General features: G+C 36.4%; 2 protein-coding genes across 2 annotated transcripts; both read right to left on the reverse strand.

The window, feature by feature from the left end:
* Positions 1 to 1,725: 1,725 nt before the first annotated feature.
* Positions 1,726 to 5,203, reverse strand: LOC116134562 (E3 ubiquitin-protein ligase HAKAI homolog). Its single transcript, XM_031420235.1, has 4 exons — positions 5,067 to 5,203; positions 4,283 to 4,590; positions 3,744 to 3,802; positions 1,726 to 2,996 (listed from the first exon to the last, which is right to left on the reverse strand). Exons 2-4 carry the CDS (start codon positions 4,535 to 4,537, stop codon positions 1,820 to 1,822), a joined length of 1,491 nt encoding a protein of 496 aa, XP_031276095.1. The 5' UTR covers positions 4,538 to 4,590; positions 5,067 to 5,203; the 3' UTR covers positions 1,726 to 1,819.
* A 965-nt stretch (positions 5,204 to 6,168) lies between these two features.
* LOC116134631 lies at positions 6,169 to 10,690 on the reverse strand. Its single transcript, XM_031420311.1, has 15 exons — positions 10,502 to 10,690; positions 9,840 to 9,932; positions 9,597 to 9,708; positions 9,306 to 9,458; positions 8,220 to 8,324; positions 7,979 to 8,062; positions 7,784 to 7,899; positions 7,559 to 7,660; positions 7,357 to 7,470; positions 7,198 to 7,254; positions 7,046 to 7,112; positions 6,882 to 6,935; positions 6,707 to 6,781; positions 6,577 to 6,612; positions 6,169 to 6,435 (listed from the first exon to the last, which is right to left on the reverse strand). The coding sequence occupies exons 2-15, from the start codon at positions 9,899 to 9,901 to the stop codon at positions 6,322 to 6,324; spliced, it is 1,251 nt and encodes a 416-aa protein (XP_031276171.1). The 5' UTR covers positions 9,902 to 9,932; positions 10,502 to 10,690; the 3' UTR covers positions 6,169 to 6,321.
* Between the last annotated feature and the right edge of the window lie 5,391 nt (positions 10,691 to 16,081).

The raw sequence follows: 16,081 nt of genomic DNA on the forward strand, positions 1-16,081 counted from the left end.
ATACAATGAGAAAGTTTTGGCTTTGAAATACTTCTACTTGTTATTAAGATATGGTTTCAATGGTGAAAAAATATCTGGGTTCACCACCTTTGGTGGGTGTTGACCCTTTCTCTCCATTATTGTTTTCATACAGACTGCTAAGGGAAAATGTACAGTATAAATTCTCGCTATCCTAATAAAACTGCTAATTAGTTCTTAAATTCTGGAAAACTTATAGAAATTCAGATAAATCTTTTTTTGGATTAAGGCAATCACTTGACAGTTTATAAACAGAATTAAAAAATACAATTATTATAAACTACTTATTTATATAGGGCGTTTGGATTATATAATGTTTTATTATAGGAGTATATTATATTAACGGAAAAAAAAATCACCTTAAAGATTACTGGAAATGTTTAAAAAATGTGTTTGATTAGTTTAAATAAATTGGTTAATCATGTGTTTGGTTGGGAGTAAAAATTGGTGAATTTGTTATATAGATTACTAAATTGTCTTCCCTTTTAAATATTAATATAATAGTATTTTTTATTATTATTTTTTAAATCATTTTTTTAACCCCCTACATTTGAAATTTTGTCAAAACACCTCAACCATATCAAACTTTAATTTGTAGTAAAATCACCCCAAGTCATTGCTGGCAATCAACTACTGTCAACAGTCGACAGAATGGCGCATGACTGACCGTATATGGCCAACCATGCACCGGCAAAGTTGGAAATGGCCATAGATCACAAATCCATGACAAAAAAAATAGCCAAATCTATGACCATTTCACAGCCAAAGATGTGGTTGTGAAACGACCACAGATCTGGCCGTGAAAAGGCCAAATCTTTGGTCGTGCCATATCACGGCCAAAGATCTATGGTCGTGAAATAGCCATAGAAACACTAGATTTGGCTGCTTCTGGGAAATCCATGGCCTGAAAAGGCCTTACCGAAACATGACTAGCCAGATCCCGCTGGTCATACACCATTACAACAACTGACGCAGATGGCCTGCGGTGATGAGTCAGGGCCGGCGATGGTCTGGGATGGCTAGGGGTATTTTGTTAACTTTTAAACTTTTTTTGTAGCTGAGGTGTTTTAACTAATTTCTCAAATATAAGGGGATTAGGCTAATTGTTATTTAATAGACATTTGAGGGCAATTGTGTTCGAAATGATTTTTAATTAAGGGCAAAATGGATAGAAAAATCAGATTACCCTTGTAATGTTGTAATAACACCCCCTAACAAGGTAGTAAGATTACCCTCCACATTACCAACAGTAAACACTATTGGCAATAAAAGATTACCGTAATATTTTATTACCTGCAAACCAAACACCAAAATCTTGCAAAATAAACGAAAATTATCTCTGTTATCTTATAAACCCCGGATCCAAACGGCCCTATAAGTAAAATTTTTTATCTATGGCAAGCCAAGCAAGAAGGAATCATGTAATTCAATGTAAATATATATATGGGGCAAATTTAAAACTATTCATTTCGGATGTTTGGTGTTACAAAAGTTTTGACCTAGCATCCCCAGGCGAAGGAGTAAAATAAAATGCAAGTCTTGAAAACATATGATTTTATAGACAACTTGGTATGGAGATTTCTGCCCAGGCAAACAAAGACATGTCTTCAAAATTTTGCTATTTTAGCCCCGATTGAGTTGAGATATGCAAGCCAAAATGACCCAGAAAAGAGAAACAGAAACAGAAACAGAAAGCTCTCAGAGAAAGAATGAAACATGGCCCAGTGGGCTAATTGAATAAGACAAGAAGTTCAGCACAAAAAAATTACATGCCATAATGCCCATAATAGAGGCAACTTCTCTAGTCTTGGCTATTTGAATAGCTATCTCGACTCTCATGTGGCCATCCAAAACCCTGACCATCACGAACCATGTCACCAGAATAGTACTTACCTCGTTTATGTTGTGGCATGTGAGACTGCGGTGGTGGCCCTGGTGGTGGTGGTGGTGGAAGTGACATTTGTGGCGGTGCCAATATACCCTTGCCATCCCGGGGATCTATTGTATTACTACCCTGCAGAGTTTCCATCCCCTTATTGGCTGTTGGTAGGGGAGGAATCATGGGCAAACCACCCTGATTTTGAGCATAGCCTTGATAAAATGCTGCTTTACTTTGGGAATCCGAAATGTTTCCAAATCCCTCTGGAACTCCTTGACCCCCTGAGGGAACTTCGAAAGGCACACCAGTGGGACCAGTGTTCCAGAGCTGAGGATAACTTGCTGGAAAATTTACTCCCCCGGGTGGACCTGGTGGGAAACCCAATAATGATGCCTGTTCTGATCCAACTTCTGGTGCTGAGTCTGGCCTAGGCATCCCATAGGGGGCAGTGTAAAACTGTTGAGATCCTTCAGTTGGGAAAGGAGGAACGGCAAATGGTGGAGTCATCAAGGGATTTGAATTCATAGGGACAGCAAAATTAGGTGGTTGCATAGAGTGCACAGGAGGGTATTCAGGAAACTGGGATTCTGATACAAGTCCTTGCTGTTGGCTAGATTCTTGTTGTGGGATGCCTTGTGTGTCAAAGCCCTGGTTAAAGCGATTATGGGGGCCAGGCCTCTCAAAGCCTGGGGGAAGGTTAGTGTCAGATTGGGCCTCCGATTGGTAATTTTGAACTTGCCCAAAAACTGGTGGCTTTGGTGGCATGACAGCCCTTGGTGGTGGTTGCTCTCGAGACTGCTGCCGTCGGGCTTTGTCTTCCCGATCAGTGAGCTGGGAATTAGAACCAGGAGAAATGACTTGCCTTGGTGGAGCTCGGACAGAGGAATCTGAAACTGTAGGTTGTTTGGCACTCAGACTCTCAGATTCATTACCATCTTCTTTCTCTGCACTGGGCTGTAGAAGGTCACAATGGCTCTCGTGAATATGAGACTCAAAATCAGTCTTCTTCAGGAAAGACTTGAGGCAGTGAGGGGCTGCACAGATGAAGATGCCCTCCATCATCTTGATTGTCTGAATCTTTTGTATACGGTCATCACAACTACATGCAACAAAACGTGAGAAACTACTTAGTGCACTCTTCAACCATTTAACAGTTTGAAAGTGGTTCAGTGGTAGAAACGTTGTATAAATCATTACAGATATCTATGCATGGTAAAGTGGCTGCCCTACATGGTTTGCTTTCATTTTCAAGTACCCAATTCAACCTTATAGTTTAAGTCTCTTAACAACTGATGGCAATGATAATAAGGTTCTATCTTGTTTATGAGATACTACAAGGAAATATGAAGGAACCAAGATAAAATTTATACATAAGTCTTATTCCTGTTTAAAGCAAAGCTTTCTTTTTTAGGCTACACCGACCAATATTAAACCCAAAGGCAATGCACCACATTTATCCCTGATTACTGCCTAAAGAACTTAGCTGCAAAAGTTCCCTGCAAACAGGCCGGTCACATAATCATGTGCAACAAGTGGGATTGAAGACTTCCCAATCATAGGAATTCAATCTCATTTTGGGCTAAGGCGGGAGTGTAAATTTGAGTTCATGTGAAATCTCATATGCTCCAAAAATTCAACCTATACACTAGTACATGCATCAAACCTAGTAAAATTTCCCCAAACAAGGCCCCTTTTAAACAAAAAAGGATCATTTTTTGATAGGATTAGCACTTGGTTACGGTAGAGTTCCTTGAATTATTGTGAGGAAGCATGTAAAAGAAGAGCATCAACAAACATTGCAGAAGCACAAAAAATGTCTTGAGACAATATCAGGTAGGCTCCTTACAGATAGCAAATTGAATCACTCCTGGCACAATCCAGACAGAAGACATGCTCACAAGGATTCTGCAAGGATATAAACTTGTTAGCATAGAGAAAATCTCATTTAGACCTACCAAAACATTGTTCACAGTACAAGTTACGGGAAGCTAAAGTGAATGACAAAAGATATAGACAGACCCAATCATACAAAAGACGAGTTAACTTGGAAGTTTTCAAAACCGTAAGTGAAGCATCCCCTGTTCAAGCTTATATGCATTACAACTTAGCCTGACAAGATACTAAACTTTGTACAAATCCTCCCACAGAAGTTACAAATAAGCACTAAGCATTTTAATTCCGCTTGCCATTTTCAGTTTAGTAATCCTTTCCTTTCACAACCTTAATCAAAGGACACAATTGACCATCACAACCAAGGTTGCATTGTCAATTTATAGAGAAAAATCACTATTCACTTACTCCCTTGCCCTTGTTTAATTTTAAATAAACACTTCACAGTTTCTAAAAAGCAACTAACAGATTTAAGCAGTGATTATAAGAACCTACCAAGCGCCCATAGATAGCAATTGGGAAATCGCAACGAACACAAAAATGGACTCGCTCGCCAAGCTGGCGTCTGGACCTGCGACCCACAGTCTTGACAAGTGAAGCTGCAGTTGCTGCACCAATGCCCTTAGCTACAGGAAGATCAGCAAGAACAAGATGGTCTGGGCACGCAACTGTCACCGTCTCCACGGGCAAAGGCTTCACTGCTCCACCACCATCTGATGATGGGATCTTCCTCAGCCTAATTTGAAGCATTCTTCAACTTAAAAGTTTTTGCCCACCTACTGAATCAGCTTCAATCTCCAAATCTAGTATGTAACAACCAAAAATAATCAATTTCTGCTCTCCTAAAATAATAAAAAAGTCGCTAACTTGAAAATGAATATTCAACTAATTCGATAAAAGCATAAATAGAATCCACTACTCATGAAAGTTGAAAACATTAATCAAAATCCACAAAAGAAAATGATAAGCAGAAAATCCATAAAAATAAAATTATATCCTTCAAATTTCAAAGCGGTGAAACAAGAGATACCCACATGTAATATGCCATAATAATGAATAGAAATATGCAAATAGTGAGAATCAAGATAAAAAAGAATAAAATAAAAGCGAAACAGCGAGGATTTAATACGATTTTTAGGGGAAAAACGAAAAACCTGAAACCCACAAGTTATAAGAAAACCAAACGAGTCCTTACATGCTTCGATTTTCAATGTAAAAATATCACAATAATGTTTAAAGGCACAATTTATGAAGCGGAATAGTAAATAATGAAACTTACCGGCGAGGCTTTGCCAGTAGACAGAAATTTTTGTTTTTCTTGCGACTCGGACTGAGTTCAATTACAGAAGGAAAATGTTTATTTGAGAGTGAAAACGACGACGTTGGCGATGACGGTGACTCGGTGATTGAGGATTAATAGTGCTGTTGGCTGTTGGGTTTTAGGAATACGTATTTATATACACATCATNAAATCTTTACTAAATTTGTTGGAAGAGGTGGGTGGGTATGGATACAGAGAAGGAGAAAACAAAGAAGGAAGCAAGCAATTTACTTCCACAAAACAGTCTGAAAGAAGATTTCACCAACAGAACCCGACTTGGAGTTGAATGATAAATACAGGGGCTAGGTTAACTCTAGTTAAATGGGCTAACCATGGTGGGGTCAGTGGATACACGTGTAAAGATTGTGATTGATAATGAAGTGAAAAAACACTGGTTGTGCTGGCTTTTCACTGAAACAGGAAGGGTAACTTGCTGGAACCACGTGTCCGTGTTGGCTAATGAGGTGGTGCCTTGTGGCAGTGTAATGGACAGTGACCTTTCAGTTTCAGTCCAAACTCAAGAAGTTTCTTGATTACTGGAACCGCGTATGATATTTGTTCATTCTGCGTTTTAGCCTTCAATTTTGTTCATAATCCCAAAGTAGAATTTATATACTGATCAAATCTAACAGTTCAAAACTAAGACATCAGAGACCCTGACACCAACCAAATTTAATTCGATTTTCTCTGCCCTGTTTTTTCTATATCTGTAGTCGGCAGAACATCACGTTTCCTCAAACTGGCAGCCTGCCATATAAATTTTTAGGCATAATTTTTGTTTTCTCCTGAGGTTGAGTGACATGAGAAAGGCACTGTAAATAATGAATTATCTGTAGAAAAAACTTTTTTCCTGAAACATCTGATTTGTGATGTGATGTGTAGTAGATTCGGAATTGTATCTCAGGGGACACCAGTTGTAGCAGGAATTCTCTGGATGCAGTTGTCCTGAAAATGTAATTTAGGCTGACAGAATTTTGGTCCCAGCCCATGTGATATTAATCCCTCTACCATTTTTACATCATTGTAAACAACCATTCAACTATTGGAAACTGGACATCTATTTTTGTGAATATGAAACTAATGAATTATTTAATTGAATAATGTTACATTCTAATAATGATATTAGAATTCTACAAAATATACTGTGTAACACTCTATAACGATGGGGTTGTGTACAGTCAACATGTACATGGATTGATGAGACGGATGTTTCCTAATGAGCAGTGGAATTGTTAGGATCAATTCCCAGAGCCTTAAAGTAAGTATTTTCAGCAATTGTCATCCGACTTTGAAACATTGTCCATTCTTTTCTACATCTCTCCCTTACCTGCCATCAATTTATATATGAGACACAATTTTCATTTTTCAATACCAATAAAACCAACATGCCCACTTGCATTACAATAATAATAATAATAATAATAATAATAATAAAGACAACTATTTAAGAAAGGTTTTTTTTACATACCCCTTGCCATGGTGCCTTTCCGTTTTGTGTCTCTCCCTATCCAAAGTTAAAAATAACAAGTTCTGTATTTCAGCACAGTAAACATTTAACATTTGAAAACAAATGGAGGGATTGGAGGTAGCCAGATTACCTGGCTCCCAAGTGATGGAACCGTTTGATGAACAATCCACTGTGAATCTACAACCCCTATCTTCTCATGGGCAGGCTGTTTTCAAGTGAAAGTTCAATAATATTAATAACAAGCTTAATTCAAACTTTAGAAGCAGCATGCCTCCAGAGAGAACAATACAAGTCAGTTCACCAACCTCAACACACTTTCTGAGGGCAAAATCAAGACCCCACCCGTGGACTAAGTCATTCTACAATTTACAAAGAAAATTAATAAAATCGTAATAATAACCAACTGGCTAATGAGATAATTGTTGACTAGTTAAGAATTAAATGAAAAAGGGAAGACAACCCTCAATACCTGAATCATATACCAAACACACCGCCAAGCATCTCTAGAAAATACCGGAGCCATGATCTCAACAAATCTGCATGCAATAATTTATCCGATTAGGAAATAGTGGAGTGGAGAGTCAAAGTATATACCATACGAAAATTCAATGCCTGCCATACCCTGCACAGGGAGGTAGATGTGGGTCAGAGCACCAGCCTGGTTTTTCCTCTGTCACTCTTATGAATTCAGCAAAAATGAAATCAAATGTTAATTCATCATTTGATAAAACTATCTATATTATAAGAATATGGGACAATCATCCAATCCTTCATTCTTACTTGTGGACTTCACTATCACCTCTTCTCTTTGTCATCTGCCAAGTCAACCCTTTGTTAGGTTCCAAACCGGGCTGTGAAATCTCCAAACCATGCTTCCTCACTAGTTTTATGTATCTGAAAATTAAATAAATAGGAAATAACAAAGTTGAGTAGACGGCAACTGGACTATCAATAGAAAAGTTATGTTGCATCCGACACTCACTCTTCTGCATTGAAATGCTCAACACCCAGGTCTTCATCCCAGATAAATATGTAGTCATATGCCGCCACAATGTCAGGATGCAAAAACCGCTTTGCATACCACCTAGGACAAAATCCCAGAAAACGAGATTTTAAACATAGAAAATACTCACACGTATTCAAGCCTACAAGTAAAATCTGAAATTAAAGTCATGACTTTAAAATTTTGGAAAGTAGTAATATTCACCATTTAGTCTGCTTCCGAACACTCACATGAATAGCCCTTTTTGACCATTCAAACTCATCCCATTCAGTAGTTCGTCCATCATAATGAAATAGAACAATTGTAAAGTTCTCCGAGAACTGTTTGAGACAGATATTTAGTGTCACAAGCACAAAAAGACGGAGAAAAAAGGCAAGGAGAGGATGAAGGGACACTAACCTTTTTAACTGCTGCATCAATATTATTTTTCTGGTTGTAACCAACAGTGAAGGTAACAAGATACTTTGGTTTGCTCGTCAAATCCTGGATATGCCCATTTTATCAGATATATGTCATTGCCAGCAAAACAATAATATTGAGAAACATCAAGACATCTCCATTGGTGCCTTCTCTGAATTCGCACCCAAAGAATAGAGTGAAAATAAACATTACGTTGCATATGCAAGTGATTTTTACATACCTCATTAGGATTACCCCACAATCTGTGCAAGTAGAAATCTGACTCAGCTGCAACAATTTTTGGTGGTAGTCTTTCTGCACCTCGAGGATTTGTAGGGACCCAAATCTGTGGCAGAGTTAGAAAAGAAGCTCAAAATAGTGGTTCAAAAAATTCTGAACTTTGTACTAAAAGAATTTCTTCAGTATTTGTAAAATAAGACACATTATTTAAGGATGACAAAAGTTATCCAAACTTGATAATAAAACAGACCAAGCATGCAGCAACGAATTTACAAACAAATTTAAAACACTAAAAGCAAGAGTTATCAAATTAATATTGGCAAGATAGGCAGGGCAGTGTATGATTCTTATTTTCCAGTTGGAGAAGTTAAAAGATCAAGCTCCTGGAGATGTCGCTGGTACTAGAGATTAAAGGAATTTTCAAAATCCCGGACACAGTAAGGGCATTGCAACTTCTCAAAGCATAAGTCACCATAGTACCTCCACAAATTATTTCAGCACATCTGATCCCTACCATGGTATATTTTCTTCCAAGGTTAGTTTGTCATCTATGGTGGTGGTGGAAAGACAGGTGCTGTAATTAAAAAATGATCTCTTATTTCAGAAAATAAATCTTTACTATTATAAGAAACTTCAATTTAAATTTCTACTCTATCCTATTTTGACTTCTTTCATGTGCCTACCATCTTCCTGTTGTGCATGCCAACCATGTATAAGCTGTGGCACAATCATAAAATTAGCTGGTAAAGATATGCTCTCAGGGAAGAATTTAAGGGAAAAGAAAAAGGCAATTGCTACTTTTGTGCAGTTAAGATAGCATTTCCAGAGCAGCAGGGTTTACAGGGGACTCAAAGCAAGCAGTTTGTAAGTTTCTATCCAACCCCAAGAAACTATTCTGTTGTAAAACAGAGCAAGAATCTCCGATGCAATTATCAATACTAAACTCAACTAAGTGTAAACCCCAACCAAGCATTTAGAAAGCTCACCAGAGACAAAACTCTGAAATAGCAGTAGGGCCATTGCTATGAAAATATTCAAGTCACGTAAAACCTGTTACCTGGACATCATGTAAAGAAAGATACCATACCTTTGATGTATCATTCAAACTCCCATTGCGAGCTGAGCTTTTATCATTCTTCAAATTCAATGCATTCAAAACGGCTTGGGTTGAAAGGCCTGATCTATGGTCCTCATTATAGGAAAGATCCAAAGTAGGAAGAAGGCTAGACGGGAGATTCAACTGCCAAATTCAGAAAAAATGTATAATGTTACTCATCAGGCTAAAATTAGTCGTACAATTGCAATAACAGGAATATACACGTAAACAAAAAGGAAATTATGAAAGAGTAAAATAAAAGAAATCAAAAGTTCTAAATACCTTAGTTAGTGACAATGTCGGAAAAGATACTCCTATCAAGAAGCCAAAAACTACTCCCACAAATGTTGTTACTATAAGCCTCATACTCTCATTTGGTTTTCTACTAGCCCAACTGCCAACAAGAAACAATATCAAACCAACCACATAGAAAATCCCGGCAAAATTTTTTCCCAAAAAGAAATAATAAAAGCAAAAATATAAGCAAACTCTTTTAGTGAAATAAGACATCGAAAAGAACTAAACCTGCGTGCCGCGTTTCCCATTCTATTTACAATCTTCTGACTTTCAAAAGAGCTTCTGAGCATCGTCTCTATCTCACACCTACTCTCTTCTCAACTAAATCCAACATACCAAATTCATGTTATTGAAATGAAAAAAAAAAATTCCATCATGATTATAGTATCACAGTCGTACAAAAAGAAAGACTTCAAAAAGTAACTAATTGAAGAATCTATACTCAACCGATCAACCAGCAGGAACTCCTCAAACACAAAAAATAAACCAAACCAAAACACAAGCAATCATGTGCTCCCTCCACAAAATCCTCTACAAGCAACTCTTAACTCTACTAATCAAGCTAAAACATGTGCTGAATTTGACAAAACGACAGGATCATGAAGAAACAAACGAACCAACACCAACCAAGAAACCCATTCAAACCTTAATTTCAGAGCTTTATAATCACGTAACCATGTGCCTCTTTTTTGACTCAAAACCAAAACCTTAATTAAATCACAAAAATACGAATCCCCAGTGCACACACACAACATAACTGTCCTTTCTTACATTAAAAGAAAATGAACAATTGAATCAACCATCACTTTTTTAATATATCGTTTTAATCACGAAAAAATAGTGAAACCCCACAAAACAGAAAGAAGTTATTGAACTGCACTAAAACGTACCTGATGAATGAATATGAATAAGATCTGTTGAACATAAAACAGTAAAAGAAAATCACGAGAAACCCTCTTGAATCGGAGTTATAAAAGGGAGGTAAAAGAGCGTGATGGTTGTGTATAAAACGTGAGGAAGAGCAAAGATTGAATAATGAAGTCAAAGTTTGGCAAGAAGATCTTGAGTAATTTATGAGAATAATCTCCCTGTTTGAGTATTCATAAAATTTCCTGAAAGAGAGGTATTTTCAGTTAACACAAATGGGAATTGTAATAGTAAATTGAAATGTGACAGCTGTGGAAGTTTCATCGGCATTTTAACGCAACATTTATAGTTGTGCCACCTACTCTTTTGAGTATGCAAAATTAAAACGTCGTCGGTCTAACTCTTAAGATTTGGTTCATTTGATAAAATCACAGAGAGTTAGGCAACCTACTATTACTTAGTCAGTTATTACGCCAATCACGACACTAACTAAGTTTTAATACTTGAAAATTTTGAATTTTATATACGTAATGTGAGCCATTAGTCACGTGCTTCAAAATACATGGTATTGGACTTTGAATTCAATAATGTTGATTTGGCAACTTCAGAACAAGTCAACGCGTTTAGCGAATGCACCCTTTTATTCCCATTCGAATTGTGAATCCCACATTACACATCTTATTTCTAAAATCTCAATTTATTTAAAATAAGAAAAGTTGTAGGAGCGAGAAAGCCCAATGCCTAGGGAAACCTAGTTAGTCACGCCTCAAATCGCAATAATTTCCCAACCAACACAACAAGTTTTTCTTTCCCATCACCCAAACCTCTTCTTCTTAAACAAATCGAAAATCTAATTGAAAAAAATAAAAATACTCCTATTCCTATATATAGCCCTCATTATTAATCTTAATTCCCCAAATCTCTTTTGTTTTAACGTTAAACTATCCATCTTGTATAATTTACCATTATATATTAAAAATATATATATCATTTGTTATTTTATTAAGAGTATAATGTTAGACTTTTACAATATGGTCCTACACTTCTCATATAATTACATTTTGGTCCTTGTTGATGTGGACTGATGTGGTCATACGGTTGTGTCTCTTGAGCAATTGTCTTTGATGGAAAGACAACTGCATACAAGAAAGAGACTTTACAGGTCCCCATTGATGCAATTTTTATTTTAAGTTTAAAAAACCATCACTCCAAAATATTGCAGTCAGTGGAAGATCTCGTAATTTATAAAGGAGCAAGGAGAACAAACAACAATTGCTATGGCCGGAGGTTTGTCATTTACTTCCGCATATATTCCAGGAATAGATTTTATATTGTAATTGATTGTATTATCAATGAATATTGGAATATGAATATGTTTTTACATATAATTGATAACTCGTTAGATTTTATAGTTAGATTTATCCTTTAAATAAAATTTATCCCAAATGTCAAGGTTTTGTTTTAATGTTAGAGTCTTGTATATTTTAGCATTATATATTAAAAATATATCATTTGTTGTTTTATTAAGAATATAATTGATAAGTCGTTAGATTTTACAACTAGATTTATCCAATATATAAAACCTGCACATTTGAGTTGATTATATATACCCAAACCCCTTGAAAATGCATGAATTAATATTTTTCTTTTTATTTTATTTAAGTCTTACAAATTTATGAACAATATATACACATCTACCTTTGCATAACAATGGCTACATTTTTAAGAGAGTTTTAATTTTGGGTTAATTATATAAGAGCATCTCCAAATGACTCTTTATATGATTCAAACTCTTTATTATAAAGAGTTTATTCATAAAAACAAGAGTCCAACATACTCTTTATCTTTAAAATATAAAATAGAGAGTCAAATTTCACTCTCTATCCTAATTTTAATTAATAAACTATAAGTTTCTATGCATTTTATTTATTAATTCTCTCTCCCATTAAGTCTCTTTCTTAAAAATAAAGAGCATTTTCATTAAATTTAAAGAGTCTATTGGATTTGAATAAAAATTATGTTCTTTATATTTTAAAATTAATGAAGATGTTATTTATTTATATGAAAGATACTCTTCCAAATAAAGAGCACAATTGGAGATGCTCTAATTTCATCTTTTTCACAATGAACTAAAAAATCTTTTATTTTCTCAATAACTAGGTGATCTTTGTCAGGACCAAGAATCATGGGATGGGAGTGATTGATGCTTATCATCAATAATTAAATTAATGTTATTTCCTTTCAATCAATATTATTTTCTTTCAATAAATTTGTGCTAGAGTTATGCAATTGTAATTTTTCTTTTTTGTAATAATGGGTTATTGCCTATTCCATCAAAAGCTGTTCAGCTATTTAATAGCTTGAGGCCAAGAATGAATATTATCTTATCAGTATTATCTTCAACCTTGTGTTGATTTGGAGTTATGGTTTTTCTTGAATTAAACCAAGTAAGGAGGCCTAGGATCCCTCGAAGTGTCCTACAAAATTCCATCATAGGTAGAGTACACAAGGATGATCCTTGTTCTCTACCCATTCATAAACCCATTACGAGGTCGCAAACTCTGGCACGTAACAACTTGGTATCAAAGCCAAGCATGTCCGACCACCGTCTCGAGCAAGTGGAGAATGAGCTTGGCTCATTGGCTACGAGCCAAAAGGAACTATAACAAGCTATGAAGGCTAGTGAAGAACGTCTCTTGAAACATATGGAAAGCATGTTTGCTCGTTTTTCTACGCGTAGTGGAGGACATGACGATGATGTTGAGTCCTCTTGTGGGCCCTGTCGTAGCCTTTCAGGAGGAGGCTCTCTTGCACCCAAAATCACTAAGTTGGACTTTCCACGCTATAATGGCATGGATGATCCAACTGGGTGGATTTGTCGAGTGGAGCAATTTTTCGAGTTTTAAGGCACTAAAGAGGCGGAAAAACTCCCCATGGCCGGTTATCACTTGGACGGGGATGTCCAATTGTGGTATCAACGTTTCAAAAATCGACGAGAAGGCATCAATTGGGAAGTTTTCAAGTACGAGTTACACTTACGATACGGGCCTTCAAGATACCAAAAGTTTTTTGGGGATCTCACCAAGCTTAAGCAAACGGGAAGCATCCGCGATTACCAAAGGGACTTCGATCGTTTGTTACATGGAGCTGGCCATTTGTCCGAAGAACAACAAGTTGGGTGTTTTGTGAGCGGGTTAAAAGAGGCAATACGAGTGGACGTGCAAGCATGTAATCCAATTTCATTGTCTGCTGCTATCGGTCTTGCTCGACTCTATGAGTCTCGTATGTATGACCAACGGAAGGGAGGGTACGTGGAACCTCAGAAGGCTCCATCCACCATGGAACATCCACCCTTACCCTCAGCATCTATTACCCGAGCTAGTACCCCCACCATCAAGAGGTTGAGTCCGGCTAAGTTGCAAGAAAGGAGGATGCATGGATTATGCTTCAATTGTGACAAAAAATTTTCCCCAGGCCATCGTTGCAAGAAGTTATTTTTAATAGAAGGAATTTTTCCTTTTATCAATGAGTCGTTGGATGAGACTACCATAGAGGAAGAAGTGGAAGAAAAGATTCCTGAAATTAGTTTTCATGCTATTTCAGGAAATGTGGCACCTTAGACCATGCGTTTTTTTGGAAAAATTGGAGATTCCGTGGTTACAATATTGGTGGATTCCGGTAGCACTCATAACTTTTTGAATTCAAAGTTAGCTACCAAAATGGGAATTTATCCTACAAAGAAATGAGAATTTTCGGTTCAAGTGGTGGATGGAAATAAAATGAAAAGTGAAGGATTGTGTGAAAGGCTCCCTATTTTATTGCAAAAGGTTCACTTCCACGTGGATTTTTACTTTTTACCGGTGGAAGGATGCGATGCCATTTTTGGAACTTAATGACTTAAAAACTTGGGTCCAATTATTTGGGAATTCAATGAGCTATGGATGAGATTTTGGTGGGAGGGGAAAACAATAGAGTTACGTGGGACAAGAGGGCCTAGCAATAAAATCATGGGTGATGGTGATTTAGAGGAGCTCTTGCGGAAAGGAAAAAGAGCTTTTTATTGCAATTCAATTCCTTAAAAAGAGGATTGGAGATCAAAAGAAAATCTCTCCCACTCTACCCAAATTACCAGCAGAATCGGCACTCCATCCACTTCCTCAAACCATTATGGAAACTTACAAAAAAGGAGGAGAAATTGAAGCTCTTGTTCATTGACAAAATCTCTCTCCTGCTGAGGCCACATGGGAGAATCTGGCAGAATTGAAGACATGCTTTTACCTTGAGGACAAGGAATTTTTTAAGGACGGAAGAGTTGTTTGGGACCAAGAATCATGGGATGGGAGTGATTGATGCTTACCATCAATAATTAAATTAATGTTATTTCCTTTCAATCAATATTATTTCCTTTCAATAAATTTGTGCTAGAATTATGCGATTGTAATTTTCCTTTTTTGTAATAATGGGTTATTGCCTATTCCATCAAAAGTTGTTCAACTATTTAATAGCTTGAGGCCAAGAATGAATATTATCTTATCAGTATTATCTTCAACTTTATGTTGATTTGGAGTTATGGTTTTTCTCGAATTAAACCAAGTAAGGAGGCCTAGGATCCCTCGAAGTGTCCTACAAAATTCCATCATAGGTAGAGTACGCAAGGATGATCCTTGTTCTCTACCCATTCATAAACTCATTACGAGGTCACAAACTTTGGCACGTAACAATCTCATGGGTAACACATATTTTATGTAGATGAAATTAACATTAACTTTATAAATAATGTTTTACTTACGATTAAGTCATACAAATAAACAAAAATTGGACAAAATTTATGTAAAATGACTACTCTATTCTTTGTTTTTTGTCTATTTGTATGACTCAGTTATAAGCATAGCAATTTAGACTTGAGCGGTTCCGTATACCCTGCATTTTTCAGGAAAATCAGAACCGCACAGTGCAGGTTTCCAAAAAAAGAAATCGAAATCTGTAATGCAGGTTCCGGTTCCTTACCCGAGTACCCTGTAAAAAATCAATTACCCCCTTATTAGTTTAAAAAATGACAAAAATACCCTAAAAGTTTACAAATATACCCCTAACAAATTAAGAAAACCTACATTTAATAGTTTTCAACTTTTGATTACTCATTCATTTGTGTCCAATGTGACTCATAAATTCTCTAATCTCTAGGCAACACTTAAATTCAATTAATTCATCACAATTCACATAAAATTTCTCAATCAAAGCCAAAACACAAATAGGTTCCCAGCTGGGTACCTGTTTCAGGTTTTTTTCCCAGGTTTCGGTTCTAGAACCTGTAGGAACTAGAACCTGAACCGCACAGTGTTGGTTCCAATAAAATGGAACCGGAATCTACCCGCATAGTGTTGGTTCAGAGTAGGTTCCAATTCTATCCGCAGGTTCCGGTTCTACCAGCTACCCATGCTCACCCCTACATAGCATTGCTCTAACTTTATTTAAGGGGTGACTACTTTAACACAAATCTTTGACTTAAAATAAGACACAAATTAATTACCATACATCTAAATCTAATCATGGTTCATATAAACTTGATTAAAAAGAGTTTACATATCATTCGCATTCAATTA

The sequence above is a fragment of the Pistacia vera genome, unplaced genomic scaffold (assembly GCF_008641045.1).
Source record: "Pistacia vera cultivar Batoury unplaced genomic scaffold, PisVer_v2 Contig29, whole genome shotgun sequence".
Classification (NCBI taxonomy): domain Eukaryota; kingdom Viridiplantae; phylum Streptophyta; class Magnoliopsida; order Sapindales; family Anacardiaceae; genus Pistacia; species Pistacia vera.